This window comes from Schistocerca piceifrons, chromosome 1, assembly GCF_021461385.2.
Source record: "Schistocerca piceifrons isolate TAMUIC-IGC-003096 chromosome 1, iqSchPice1.1, whole genome shotgun sequence".
In the NCBI taxonomy this organism is placed as follows: domain Eukaryota; kingdom Metazoa; phylum Arthropoda; class Insecta; order Orthoptera; family Acrididae; genus Schistocerca; species Schistocerca piceifrons.
Window position 1 is genome coordinate 1,032,026,199 of NC_060138.1, and position 13,900 is coordinate 1,032,040,098.

General features: G+C 36.1%; 1 protein-coding gene across 2 annotated transcripts in view; it reads left to right on the forward strand.

Annotated features, from left to right (window-relative positions):
• Positions 1 to 6,881: 6,881 nt before the first annotated feature.
• LOC124724436 (mitogen-activated protein kinase kinase kinase 4) overlaps positions 6,882 to 13,900 on the forward strand; it is a 209,989-nt gene continuing 202,970 nt past the window's right edge. The window contains exons 1-3 of one of the 2 annotated variants that reach the window (XM_047248448.1): positions 6,882 to 7,042; positions 7,266 to 7,475; positions 12,071 to 12,195. In XM_047248448.1, the coding sequence (XP_047104404.1) occupies positions 6,969 to 7,042; positions 7,266 to 7,475; positions 12,071 to 12,195 (409 nt within the window). In that variant the 5' untranslated portion in view covers positions 6,882 to 6,968. The remainder of the gene's footprint in view (positions 7,043 to 7,265; positions 7,476 to 12,070; positions 12,196 to 13,900) is intronic. The other variant, XM_047248449.1, reaches the window with a different exon arrangement.

The following is a 13,900-nucleotide window of genomic DNA, read 5'->3' on the forward strand; positions in this document are numbered from 1 at the left end:
TAATTCCATATTACCTCAGAGATTTAGAACATTCATAAATCTTGGGTTAGATAGAGCAGCAATCACTCGTAGAATTAATTCCACGACTGATTGCTGCTCTATCTAACACAATATAACCACATTCGTTGCGTGCACCTATCCCATGGAGGGCAACCTGATTCATGAATCTTCTGGTAGATTCTAAGAAACATTCTGGCCAGTCTCTGCCACTTCAGCACTCGATTTCAAGCAGTTGCATGTTTCATAAGCAGTCTGTTGGTGTGATGCCCTCTTTTCACACCCACATCTTCATACACAAACTCTACAGTTTCAAACAAAACCTTTTTCATGGGTGGAGGACTACCATGCCATATAACCCCATGGAGCTGAAAAATTCGTCTGCAAAGTTTTGGTGGCATGCACAGAACACCACACTTACATTTATTGTACATATGGATGAAATGTCTGATGTGTATTTATAGTTGCGAATACAAACAACCGTCAGCTATAAAAGGGGATGCCGACAATGAAAATCTGTGTCGGGACACCAATCCGAATTTCCTACTTTACACAAGTGGTCATCATAACCACTTTAGCTACGAGTAGACGACATATGCCCAGATCCAAAATTCCATGTATTGTCATTCCCTAATACAACCTGTACTTGTACACAGATTATGTAATTCCCGTACATTTAAGGACCCACCACCAGACCCAAACTTCCACATGTCAACGTTCCTGCATCACACCCTGCATGCACATTCAAAGAAACATTGCATCGCTCTTCTTAACAATCCAGGCACTACAGTATCGTATATATTGATGAGATGGTGAGTTTCGAGACACGCCATGCCATAAGAACTAAATTTCTAGTTGACAAAAAATTGTTATATCCAACAGAACTGATGGTTATCCATTCCATATATCAATACAAGCTCTGTACTCTAGATTCCAGTGGGCAAATGTCACCTCTTGTCCCCTCTTCCTGACTTCTAAGTGTTTAGATAACACCTCTTAGCACATACTTTGAAGAATCTTCATAATAGCCAAATGGAAATCTATTTCAATGTTCTGAAGCTACTCTTTCACCTAGAAATTGAAAGCAGCTGTTACTTTAATTAATTATGCTGTATCAATATCTCTGCAACATTTGGCAACCATACAAGCTTCGCATTTTTCAAGATAAGACCCAGAGCTTTCATTTAAGGAGTTTCCTCACGGGAAATTAAACTCAAGTGATATGTTTTATATATGTGAGTTCTGTTTTCCATTGCACATATTATTCTGTTAAATACATTGCATTGCTCTGGTGCGAAAAGTTTTGCTCCAGTTCTCAGTTGGCGAAAATCAGATGCCTTCAGTCAAGCAATGTAGCATATTTGCTTCAGCTTTCCAGTGTTTCATATGCTACAATTCTGTAGCGAAGACACACCAAGAGCTCCACTATTGAAAATGAGCGGGTTGTGGTGGCGACAGCTGTGGGAAATAAGTGTTGTGTTGTCACATAATCCATGCCACCAGTACATGTCTGTTCAGTAGAAGTCATTTGTTCTGGATGAATTGACATTGTAGAAATGACACTGTGATGACAGGCCCCGGCTGAGGGAAGTAGACCTTCTTTTAGGCAAAAGATAGGAACACAATGGGACAGGAGAAATTCCATACCTATGTTGGTTGATTTTTAAAGAGCATTTCTTTAACTAGCGAGATTTTACGCCCCCTCTGTGCCTGCGCCCTTGTCAGGAGTCTGTCTCGCCATGGCTTCAGTACATCCCTGTTGACCATTGCTGCACTATGTGCTCTCAGACTGATGAAGAAAACAAAGTCTACATATCATTCATGAAGGTCGCGGGAATGGTTACCAAAGAGAGGGACATTCTCCTACGTGTGAATATTCTCCAGGATCTACAGTGGGAACCAGAGGATTCGCACAATTACTCAGCTATGGAAACAGAAAGGTAAGTTAAATTGTTAACACCTGTCACCCCAGAAACAGAAAACGAATAGAGTTGCATGAGGGCAGTTGTCAGTTCACACAAGAGACTTGACACAACATTAGGGATTTTAGCGAGTGGCAGGAGCTATAAGAATCTTGAATTTGCAACTGTAATTTCGAAATAAACTATGAGCAGCTGTACTACTACATTTTATCTATCAGAATTTGGACACACAGAATGCTCATACAATAACTATGTAAACGATGCATCTGTGCCGTTAATTTGAATTTACTCCCTTATTTTGCTGTATCGATTGTAAAACATCATGTCTACAAGATATATGTAAATGCTGGACTAATTTAGTTCATCCACTATTTTTGTTCTGCTGATGTTTTGAATGATGTTGTTAGAGTCATCCTTCATGTTTGAACTTGGTAAGATACTGCAGCCATTCTGCTGTGCTCTAGTAAAGATTCCTATGAAGATCTTATATAAGTTTGCTTAATATAGTTCAATGTCAAAAATTGTTCTGGCTTTCAATCATATTTTAAGCTTCTTCATTTCTCTGTGATTTTAAAGCTTCTTCATTTCTCCGTGATTTTAATTCATGTGAGACATTTGGAACACAGGAGTCGACAGGACATTGTTAGTGGACATTAATGACCAAACACTCATCATGTTCTGTCATTGCTTTGGTTCTGTATAATGCAGTACATCCCCCAGATATCTGTACCGATCATTCTTTGTATCTTGTGGAATTTTTCTTGCAATCCATACAGTGGATGATTAAATATTTGGTACTCTAGCAATGATGTTGTCATAATGCCTACACCAGTCAGACACAGCCCCCTACAATTAATTGAATTTGATGGTGGTTTTAATATATTATACATTACACTTCCCACTGAACTCGGCATGTAGTGTTGACGGATTTTCTTTTTTTCTGCTGAGTTACATGTATTGTGGACACCAATAACCATGCAACCACCAACTGGTGATGTGAACCTGATTACAAATTATTTTCCATTGTGTCAAATCTCAGGGATTTCAGTTTTAAAATCTGTTTACTGGGTAGTAATGCATGACCCCATCGTACCTCAGAACCCTGTGAAATTATATACGACATTCTGAAAAAGGAGTATTTAAAAGTAAGTAAGTAAAATATATGAATGTTTCAACCTTTGAAAGAATATAGTTAAATTAAAATATATGGAGATAGACAAAAATATTATTGTATCAACACCTCACAATGTTCAGTAAAATTTTTAAATAACAATCAGCTGTTAGCGAAATTAAACTAAACAGAGTAAAAAAAAATGCAGAAAATATTTTATAGCTAGATCAGGATTTGCACAATTTTAGGCATGAGCCTCAAAATTACATAGGTACTTAGATAACCTTGAGGAATTATCTATATCTATTGTATTACTATTTGAACTAGTAATAGGTTGAACTGGATGATTGCAATGTGGATTACCCAGTGTGCTATTTGGAAGACTTGCCTGACGATTACAGAGAAAATTCTATTACATTAACCTCTGTGCCCCACAAGAATCAGCACAATTAACAACTGTAAAATCCTTTGTTAACACTTTCAGTGCAGCTTAAAATATAATATCATTTATGAAATTTCATCCAGATATTTATTGATACCCTTTAAGATCACATAATTTATGCGCTATATTTTCCCCAAAAGCATAAAATTCGTCATCAGGACGAATGGATTTCGATTTCTCTTCAGCTAGTCTCAGTACGTCTGTAGCTGGATCATTGCATTTAAACCGATTTCTCTTCCTCTTGATGGAAGACTGGTCACTTGATGGTGGTGTATCACAACTTGATACAGTTTTTCTTGTAGTTTCCACACTTCTTTCTTGTGTTGTTAGATAAATTTGGAATACAACCTCTGTTTACAATTACTCTTCGTTTACCAGTACTTGTTCACCTTTCTCCTAAATAAAGTAAAATAAATCAATTTATTTTTATGTACGACATAAAACGTGTTTAACGTTCACTATTGTTTGACTCATCCATCTTTGTACTGTTCTTTCTAAAGATAGGCAGACATAACTGAAGTATTGAACATGAAATGGTACTTTTCCTCATCGTGTTGGTGCAGTCGACCAGAAGCATGCGACACTCATACCACCAGGGTATAGAGGATTGTACTATTTCAATTACAAAAAAACATCCACAGCATTGTACTCATGACAATATTAATGACACTAATATTGAATATATGTACTGTGATGTTGAAACAATTGGCTCAATTTCAGATGGAGAGGTCAATACAAACACAAAGTTTCATTATAAATTGACACACTGTCTCCTCAAGATTCCTAAAGCAGAGGAAGTTAGAAGTAGTAATCAAGTACTTCCACAGAGTTTGTCAGTGATAAAAAATTTAGTATGTGATTTGATTAACCGTATCATAGAAATAACTTAAACTGGCACATTCCAATTTTTAAATAGTTTCTCCAGAGCTCTATGTGTAATCATTTGGAATGATGGCCTCTCGTTTTCGAATTTTGCAATCTGCTATTATTTTAGCTGCAAAATATATTGAAGTCATAGTGATAGCTTGGTGTGTATTCGCAATGTTAAGAGCACCATGTTCTCAAATCTGTTTATCATCTGTTATACTCGATGCAAAAAATATAGTCGATAGTTCTGAGTTATTAGGAGAGAGATGTAACCCTAAAATTACGCATAATCTTAAACTTGGTAGATGTGGTCTAGTTCTAGAAAGTACAAGATAAGTGAAGGACATTTTAAAAATAGACTTCACCAATAAATGATCAGTACCCTGACAAGGCAAAGTCATTGTGTAGATTGAAATGTGCTTAAAACAGTTCAGTTCATGAAGATATTTACATGTCATATTATAAAAGTATAAGTATTGCGTTTTAACCATCTTGACACTAATTAGAAAAAAATCACTGCTGAAATTACTTTTGTCTCCAGTGTCTTGTAACTACACAGTACATTATTTTCTTTTGCTGAAAATACCATAGAACCTCACTACTTTATAATGTTCCAAAAAAAGTGCGTATAATAACTCAGTTTGTTTAAGTTTGTATGAGGGATGCAATAAATTATGGTTGTTGGCCACGAAAATTAAAAGTGATTCTTATTACTTACACTTTTCCGAATCTTTTATGTTTCACTACGATCTTCTTGGGTGTTGGTCCTTGACATTCAAGAAGGCAAGTAAATCAGAGTACCACAAAGAAGGTTTTTAACTTTCTTGCATTCCCACTGCATATTTCATGGACGCTTTATTTTCTCGCTTTCTTTGTGGCAAATCGTTCGAAACAAGTTAATCTTTTTGGTGACCAGCTTTTTTGTTTCTTCAGGATCCACTTTCTTGTATTTAATAATTAAATTGAGATATTTCCGGTTTTTCTTGTCTGTGTTGCTGTAATTAAAAGGTGTGTTTCCACTCAGACAACTTCTGGACATGTGGCATGCGGCTCTCAGTCTTGAGGCTATTAGTATTTCAACTTAAGCAACTTGCTGCGACATGTATTTAGCAAGTAACAATCATGAATGTCACATGTTAGGCCATGCCAGTGTTAATGCCAATAAGGACAAATAACAGTGATTTAAAAGTGTGAACAGCTGTATGAACTCTATGAAAAATTCGGACTACAATATCATAAGTCTCTCTTTTTCTTTCACCATTACACACACTGAAAAAACTCAATGATCAAAGAAATGTATTCTGAAGAACCAGAGACAGAAGCCAACAGGCAATTTGTCATCAAGTAGCTACGAGAGCTTAACAATTTTACACTAACAAAAAAGTTGGAACTCTAGCCTCACCAAGAGCAGACCGGCAATGGAGTTAAGTTTAAGCGAATGACTTGCATCTAAAGTCACAAACGTGTTGGTATTCTTGCGTGCACACAAAACTCCAACCCATAATTTTCTTACGACTTTGTCAAACTTCATTCAGTTCATGCAAGACTGCAGAACTTCTGTCCACACATAACGTTTCATTTGAAAAGTCTGGCATGATCAATACGTTACCTGTAGACCAGGCTTAACGATAAGACCTTCATTGTTGAACGTGATAGACAATGTAAGTGACAACTGTGTGTAAATGTGAACAAGCGCACCGATGAGACATAAACCATGTCAGCGAAAGACTATGTTTGGTAGGAGTCTTTTCTATAATATGCTACTTGTACGAATCGACACAACAGCCGTGTACCGACGGAAGACAAGGGAACACGAGTGTTCGACCTTCCTCCTTGTTTTCTCGGTCAATTTTTGTGCTCCCTCTGTGCGCACATCTTTGGCAGGGGTCTATCTCATCACCCCATCGTTACAGCCCTGCACTGAATACCCACTGTTTTTAATTAATGCCATGTGTGTTGTGTACGCCTTTACCGTTCTGTATTTCGCAAAAAACTCTTGAATTCTTCAGTTTTTTTATCATTTATTAGTTTTCTGTCTCGATGCATGTTTAAAACTGCTATCTAAAGCATGGTATGTGATTCCCACAATTGTGACGGAAATTTTTTGGATGAGGTTAGATTATATGTCATGGTATATGACCCAAAAGTTGTCCTAGGATAGGTACGCTTAAAAAGTTGTAAAATAAAATTTCCAGTTAATCATTATCTCATTTTGTCTGGGAGTACAAAATTCTGATGATGCATCAGGCTATTTCATAAATAACTAATAATTACCATATTGAGACATGTACTGGTGACTATTTCTATCGGTGTTAATTTCTACTCTTGCCGACAGAATATTTATGTCTGCAAAAAATTCACCGTGAAGAATTACATTTATAGATAGTATAGCATATGAAGCTCAGCCGACCAACTTATGTTTTTGTGTGTGTGTGTGTGTGTGTGTGTGTCCACTTGCTATGCTATCTCAGTGTTTTCATCTTTGCAAGTAATTAGCATTGAGTTGTGGTGGGCTTTCGGTGGAAGTGTGTGTGAATGGTATTGATGTGATTTTTTTTTTTTTTTTTTGCAATAACAGTGAGTTGAAAGTGTGTATTGCTCGTGAATCGTTTGCAGTACTAGTTTATCTATGGCAGACGATGACTGGAAGAAAAGAGTCGGGATAAATATTAATTTTAGTCCAGACAGCTCAGAAGATGAAGGGTATGTTGGTTTTGTTTCTTTAAATTTGTTGACATTAGATGTTGTCATCGTTATGCAATGTGTTTATAGTGATGCCGTTAAGACAAATGAAAGGACTAATATGATAAGGGTTTGTTAGGGCATCTGTTGCATAGGGACATGTGCAGTATGTAAAATTTACCGGCAATCATACATTAAATAAATGTGTGTGTCATCGTTGTTTACTCAAAGTTAACACTTTTAGCAGGACGTTTACTGAAGGAGAAAAAGACGATCAGTATCCCGAACAATCCCCATCTGTCAATATAGAAAGTTACGAAGGGAGCTTTGACGCTTTCGGTAATCAAGAGGACGACATATTAAATGATTACGATCAATATTCAACCACACCGCCTCGGACACGGATATCAAGAAGACTGAAAGAAAGAAAACAACGAGTGAGAGAAGAAGCATGGTTTGTACAATTACTTTCTAAATTTAATAAATATCAATTGCCAATACATTTAGAAACTTGTGCCTTGAAGTCATGTTTGGTATTTCTGAAATGTATTTGTATATAGTCACCCAACAAGCTTTCTGAACATACACGAGATGGTTTCGTGTTGGTGAACAAAAAGAATGTAAAATAGAATAACAGCCCTTGCTCTTATATGTGGCGACATTTTGATCATTACAAAGTACGTTGCTGGAACGTATTTTGGTTAGTTTTCGCCAGTCGGGTCTACTTCTACATGACTGTTACACTTCTGTAACGTTTTAGACAAATAATTGATTGCCTGTCTACGTGTTTGCAACAAAATTATCAGTTATCAAACATTCTTGTGTCATATGTGCTACAACTTGTAATGTATTTCGGGTAAAAGATTAACAAAGTATATGGTGCCTTAAGAAGTCTTATTTGGAAGTCTTACATTAGTGCTTCACAAATGTATACACATTAATACTTTTGCTCCTATCATTTGTTACAATAGATTATTTGTCATGATGACAATGCATTTTTAGCACACAAAATATCAGTTTCACTCACAAATTTACTGAATTTGTTATCGGCCTAACACATTGGTCTTGATGTACTGTTTATCAGAGCACAACTTGCATGTTATATCTAGCCTTATCCATAGCACAATTGCCACTCAGCAGTGGAGTGAGCATTTACATCAAACATCCTGGCAGATTGAAATTGTGTGCAGACCATGGTTAAGATCCTGGACCTTTGCCTTTCAAAGGCAAGTGCTCTACCAGCTGAGCTGCCCGATTACTAATGACCTTTTTTCACAGCTTTACTTCCTCCAGTACATCATCTCCTGGAAGTTTCACAGTAGAAACTGTGAAGTTTGGAAGGTTGGCAACTAGTTACTGGCAGAAGTAAAGATGTGAGGATGGGTCATGAGTTGCACTCAGGTAGCTCAGTTTGTAGAACAGTTGCTCGCAAAAGGTGAAGCCCCCAAGTTAAAGTCCTGCTCTTGGCACACAGTTTTAATCTGCCGGGAAGTTTAAGGGTTATCCATGTTCATATGTTTACTATTACTGGTTAGGACTGTTTGCTGTATCACAGTCGTCGTTTTCTAATGTTGTTCCAGAGGACAACTTCTCAGTGTTTTCTTGTCCTTTGATATCCAAGAAAGAACATTGTAGGTTCATGAGCTACCCCTTCACCTGGGTTACATGTCCTACCTACCCCCTTTTGATTTTCATTAGTCTTAAATATTGTCTCAGTAATGTGGCCGCCTCCTAATATTTACATAATGTGACAAATCCCATGTTTTTACTGCATTATTGTTCTTTAAATAAGTAATATTTATAATTAAAGATCCTGTTAGCCTGTAGTATTTTCTCGAATGTGTTACCCGCTTACTTTTAGCACGTGATCAAAGTCTTTTTCAGAAAGGAAAATGGATAGGGTGTGATTTATGAATATTGTAAGTAGATCAGAGGTACAGAATATATGTTTTTACTGGCTGCTACTAAGTTACATCATTTCTGTGGGGAAAAAATCATGTAAATTTAATTCTGAATTAATGAATGTTAGTAATGCTTTACCATTTTGCATTGTGTGCTCTGTGATACAGTAGCTGTTATGTTGATTCTGTTTACATTGTGGGTAACGTGGTGATTTCTCCCACTACCACCAATTCAGAAATGTTCTGATGTGCAAGGTTCCTGCCAGTCTCTCAAGCACTGAAACTGATTTGCTTTTTTTGTTTTTGCCCCTTCATTTAATTCTCTTCCCTCCCCTGGCTACCATCGCAACTAACTGTTAAATGATCTGTTATGTTTTCGTCTTTTCTTAGATACTAAATCTACAGTTACCCCTATCTTTTTTGACCTGTGGCATCTTGAAATGGTGGACATAAACCACTTGTAAAAATACAATATGTGTAAAATACTCATCATGACAAGAATCAATGTTACTCTCATGACCTTTGGGTATGCAACATATAGTTATGTCATAACAGGGGATTTTGTCCCAGCTCACATTTTTTACGATTTGGGATTTCGTGTTCACATTCATTGGTGTCCCAACTTAAAACAAAACTGTCATCTTCCAACTAAGTGTAGACTTCAAGCTGTGCTACAGATCAGTCTGTCACCAGAATCCACATCCCAAAATGTATATAGAAGCAAAATAAATGTTGTCATAATTCTGTTTTGTGTTCATTTGAGTATGAATGACACTACGTGGAGCAACATAGTTGCGTAACGCATCAAAGCCAGTGTAGATTCGGTAATTTCCAGGAATGATTGCCTATCGAAGTCGCGGGGTCCAAGGGATACGTATTGAAGATGCGATCATAAATCGATCATCCAACTCCGGTGGTGGGTGTAGTGATCAATTATTTGTGATCGTCATTTTTATTTGTTTTCCGTCGTTCCCTTAGTTGCTCTAAATTTACATACCTCCGCAAATTATTTATGAATTGCTTAGGAAACCTAGACTATTTATGTCGTTAGTGAGTGGAATGTCTGGTGTTCGTGACGTTTCTTCGACGGATTCTCTCACATGGAAAAATCTAATTCCATGTTGATCCAGTGTAGAAAATTGTAAGACTTTTTGTCGCAAATATGGAGTACTACCGGACGAGGAAAGAAGGGACTGTGTAGACTGTGGTGGTGTGAAGTGTGTAAAACTTCATATGAACAGTTTTGATGCTGAAATACCGTTACAATTTCATTGTGGACTGTGTGGAAAATGAACTAGTATCAGGAAGAGTACATGGTTCAACTCTTCCAAATTGTCCATCCAAACCACCGTAATGGACTTTCACATGACGACAACACCGACGACAAGTAAGGTAAGTCGTGTCCTTTACAATTACAAGTATTTTTGTAATGCTCTTCTTTTGTTGTTGCTGTAGTGACCAACGTAAACATACTCATAACACCTGCCACCTCAGTCGCATGATCGATTTCCGATCGAACGTTCAATATTTATCGTTTGGACCCAGCGAATTCGATAGGCAATCATTCTTGGAAATTACCGTAGATTCTATCATTTCCTTTTTTTTTCGTATAATTTCATTTTTCATGTCTTCAGCAATTTCCATCTGCTCATATCAGTTTTCCTGTCACTGTCAAGATTATCCATTTCCTACTATAGTTTCTCTATTTTTCATTACAGATTTTTCAACTTCCCGAAAGCTATTTCAGAAGTGTATGTTGTTATCAATTGCTTGCATACAGTTGTTTGCCTTTCCATGTCTTCTTCAGATCTTTGTCTCTTGACTTGTAGACAGGGGTGGTGTTTTTGCAGAATTCTTATCTACCTCAGATCCAAACCTTTCTTTTTCCTCTGATTGTTTGCTTCACACTTGTGTGGTTTTTCTGGAAACTTTGCTTTTTTTTATAGTGTCATTTTGGAGGCTATTTTTCATTGTTAACTACCAACAACAGCAACAGATTACAAGCAAGTACTACTGAAAGAAAGATAGCAAAATTCTTGCTATGCTTTGATAGTTGAAGTATTGGTTATTAGATATTAGAGCAAAGCAGAATCACATGAGTTGGCACTACAGTATGTGCTGAAATTAAATGAGTTTTACAGGGAGTGGTGAGTTTCTCTGCAAGTGTTCAGCCTGAGTATAACAACTCTGACAGTTTGGCAAATGGTAAATTTGCACCCAACTACCCCTATTTCACACCAAAATGATAGACATTTACTCAAGTTACTGAAGATATTGCTTTTCATAACATTACAGAAAAGAAGAAAATGGGAAAAAGTTCACAGTTTGTACAATAGACTGACAGCTGTTGTTATTGAACATGTTTGTGGAATTCTGTGACAGTTGTATAGAAAAGTAATTTATATCAACCCTAAGTGCATTTATTTGTTTGTTAGCATTGAATGATTTAATTCCTTTTTGTTTTTTCTTATTGAGTTCATATCTAACAGTAGGCCTACATTAAAAAAAAAAAAAAAAAAAAAAAAAAAATTGATATCCTAACTGGGGCAAGAGAAGTGTTTGATGGGAGTCGTTGGCTTTGGCCAGTGATGTTATGTTAATAGCTACGGTCACCTTTTTGTGCATGTTTTCACAGTCTTATTGTTAATTGGCAAAGCCAATGAGTTTGGAAACAAAAAAAGATCAAGAAAAACTAGTTGTGGTGACACACTGATCAGTAGCGTAGATCAATGTGTAGGTTAGATTGGAAGGTAACAGTTAGGTTGTGAGTTGGCGAAGTTAATAAATGAATACTTTAAAAAAACAGTTATGGTAAGAGACTGAGCTGTACCTATATCTCAACGTGTTTGAAAAAAAATTGTCAATAACAAAATGTTGTAGTCACCGTATTGTTTACAGTGTTTGTCATATGTTTCTTATCTCACTGGTCACTCATATCAAACATTCCTCTGTATCGTCCTAACTGCTAAGAACGCTGAGAAAGAGTTTCTGAACTGTTATTTAGATAGAATTGGATAGCTTTTATCTTTCATAGCTCTGTACTGAATGTTCATTTAACTTAATAACACTAATAAGAACATCAAAGATCTATAAGACTAATAAAATTGTATTTTGATGTGTGAAGTTCATTAAATCTATCTTCTTATAGTGATACAAAAAACAACAGTTCCTCTTTCAATTCAAAACTTAGAAGACGGAATACTTTAGATGCAGTACTCTTTTGTCAGCTGTTGGAGAAATGCGAGGATGGACAGTCTCCAAATCAAGAGTATGGTAAGTCATGAATTGTGATATTTGCCGTTATCAAAGTTTAACTGATGCAACAATCTTTTATGGCATTAAATAATTTATGTAGTAGGTACAAGAAAATTTCATGATAATGCAGAAAATAACATAAAATAGGCTATTTTTAATGAAATATCACAAAATCAGTGGGTCTTGCAAAATATTGTGAAATCAGTGATTTTTATGCAATATTACAAGATTTGTCAATTTCATGTATAAAAAAAGGTTCTAAATATGAGTGTGGCAGTCCACCAGTTTTCGAAATTGCTAGTTATTGAATGTTGAAATTGCTTTTTGCCTTTCTTATTTTCTCAAGGCTGCATGTCATGTATAATCTTAAAATGTGTGTTCATTTCCCTTGTTACTATGATGTGATGTCACACCTTAGCAGCACAGTTGGCAAAAAACAGCACCAAATTGGAGAAATAAAACTGTCAAGAAAGAACAAATTTAGCAAAATAATTTCATAGAGTTCAGTGACAAACAATGAATATGACGTAAAAGTAATACTGAATTTGGCAAAAAAAAAAAAAAAAAAAAAAAAAAAAAACATAGTTTGGCGAAAAGGGTAAGACTGAACTTGGCAAGAAAGGTAACTCCAAATTCGGCAAAAATTACTGTGAATTTGGAAAAAAATAAAACTAAAAAGAGAAAAATACAAAATTGACAAAAGCAGCAGAATTGACAAATCCCAAAATCAGTAGAACGCACAAAATTTAGCAAGAAAAATGGCAAAAATGCGGACCCCAAATGTGACACCGAATTTGATAAAAAAAGGTAATGATGAAGCTGGCAAAAAAGGTAATACAGAATCTGGAAAACAATAACATCAGATCTGGCAATAAAATAACCCTGAAATTGGCCATAAAATGATTTTTTTCCTATCCGTATGTATCAGCAATTGATGTAAATTGTCACTGTAACAAATTGAAATATAATTTTACATCTACATTTACTTTGCTAACCACTTTGAAGTGCATGACAGAGGGCACTTACCATTGCCCCAATCATTAAAGGTTCCTTCCATTCCACTACGAATGGAGCACAAGGAGAATTATTGCTAAATGCCCTGTTGTGCTGTTATTAGTTTAATCTTGTCATTGTGATCCCTATGACATGATTTAGGGAGTTATATATTCATAGATTCCTCACTTACTATTAGACTTTCATGAGATAATTTGCATATGTCAGATGTTGGCCTGTTCAATTTTCTTAGCCTATCCACGATGCTCTCTCGTTGGTCAAACAGACCTGAGTATTCTTACTGCCCTTCTTTGTGTACATTCAGTATTCCCTATTAGTCCTGTTTGGTACAGGTGCTACACATGTGAGCTAGGTTTTAGGATGGGTCACACAAACATTTTGTTACCAGTCTCCTTCTGACACTGATTGTATTTCCTAGTATTCTACCAATGAACCAGCCTGCCATACTACCAGGCCTATGTGATTGTTTCATTTCATATCCCTACAAATTGTTACAGCGAAGTATTTGTTGGAGTTGATTGATTTGGTTTGTGGCTCATTGATTTGTGACTCAGTTTTGGTTTATAGGTATGACACATCAATAATGTCATTCAACAATGATATTAACTATCAGAATGTACCACACTTTACTAATGAATTCCACACATTCAATAATGGACAGCTAATTGCTGTCTTTACTTCAACCTAATATGACTCGAGACCCCATAAA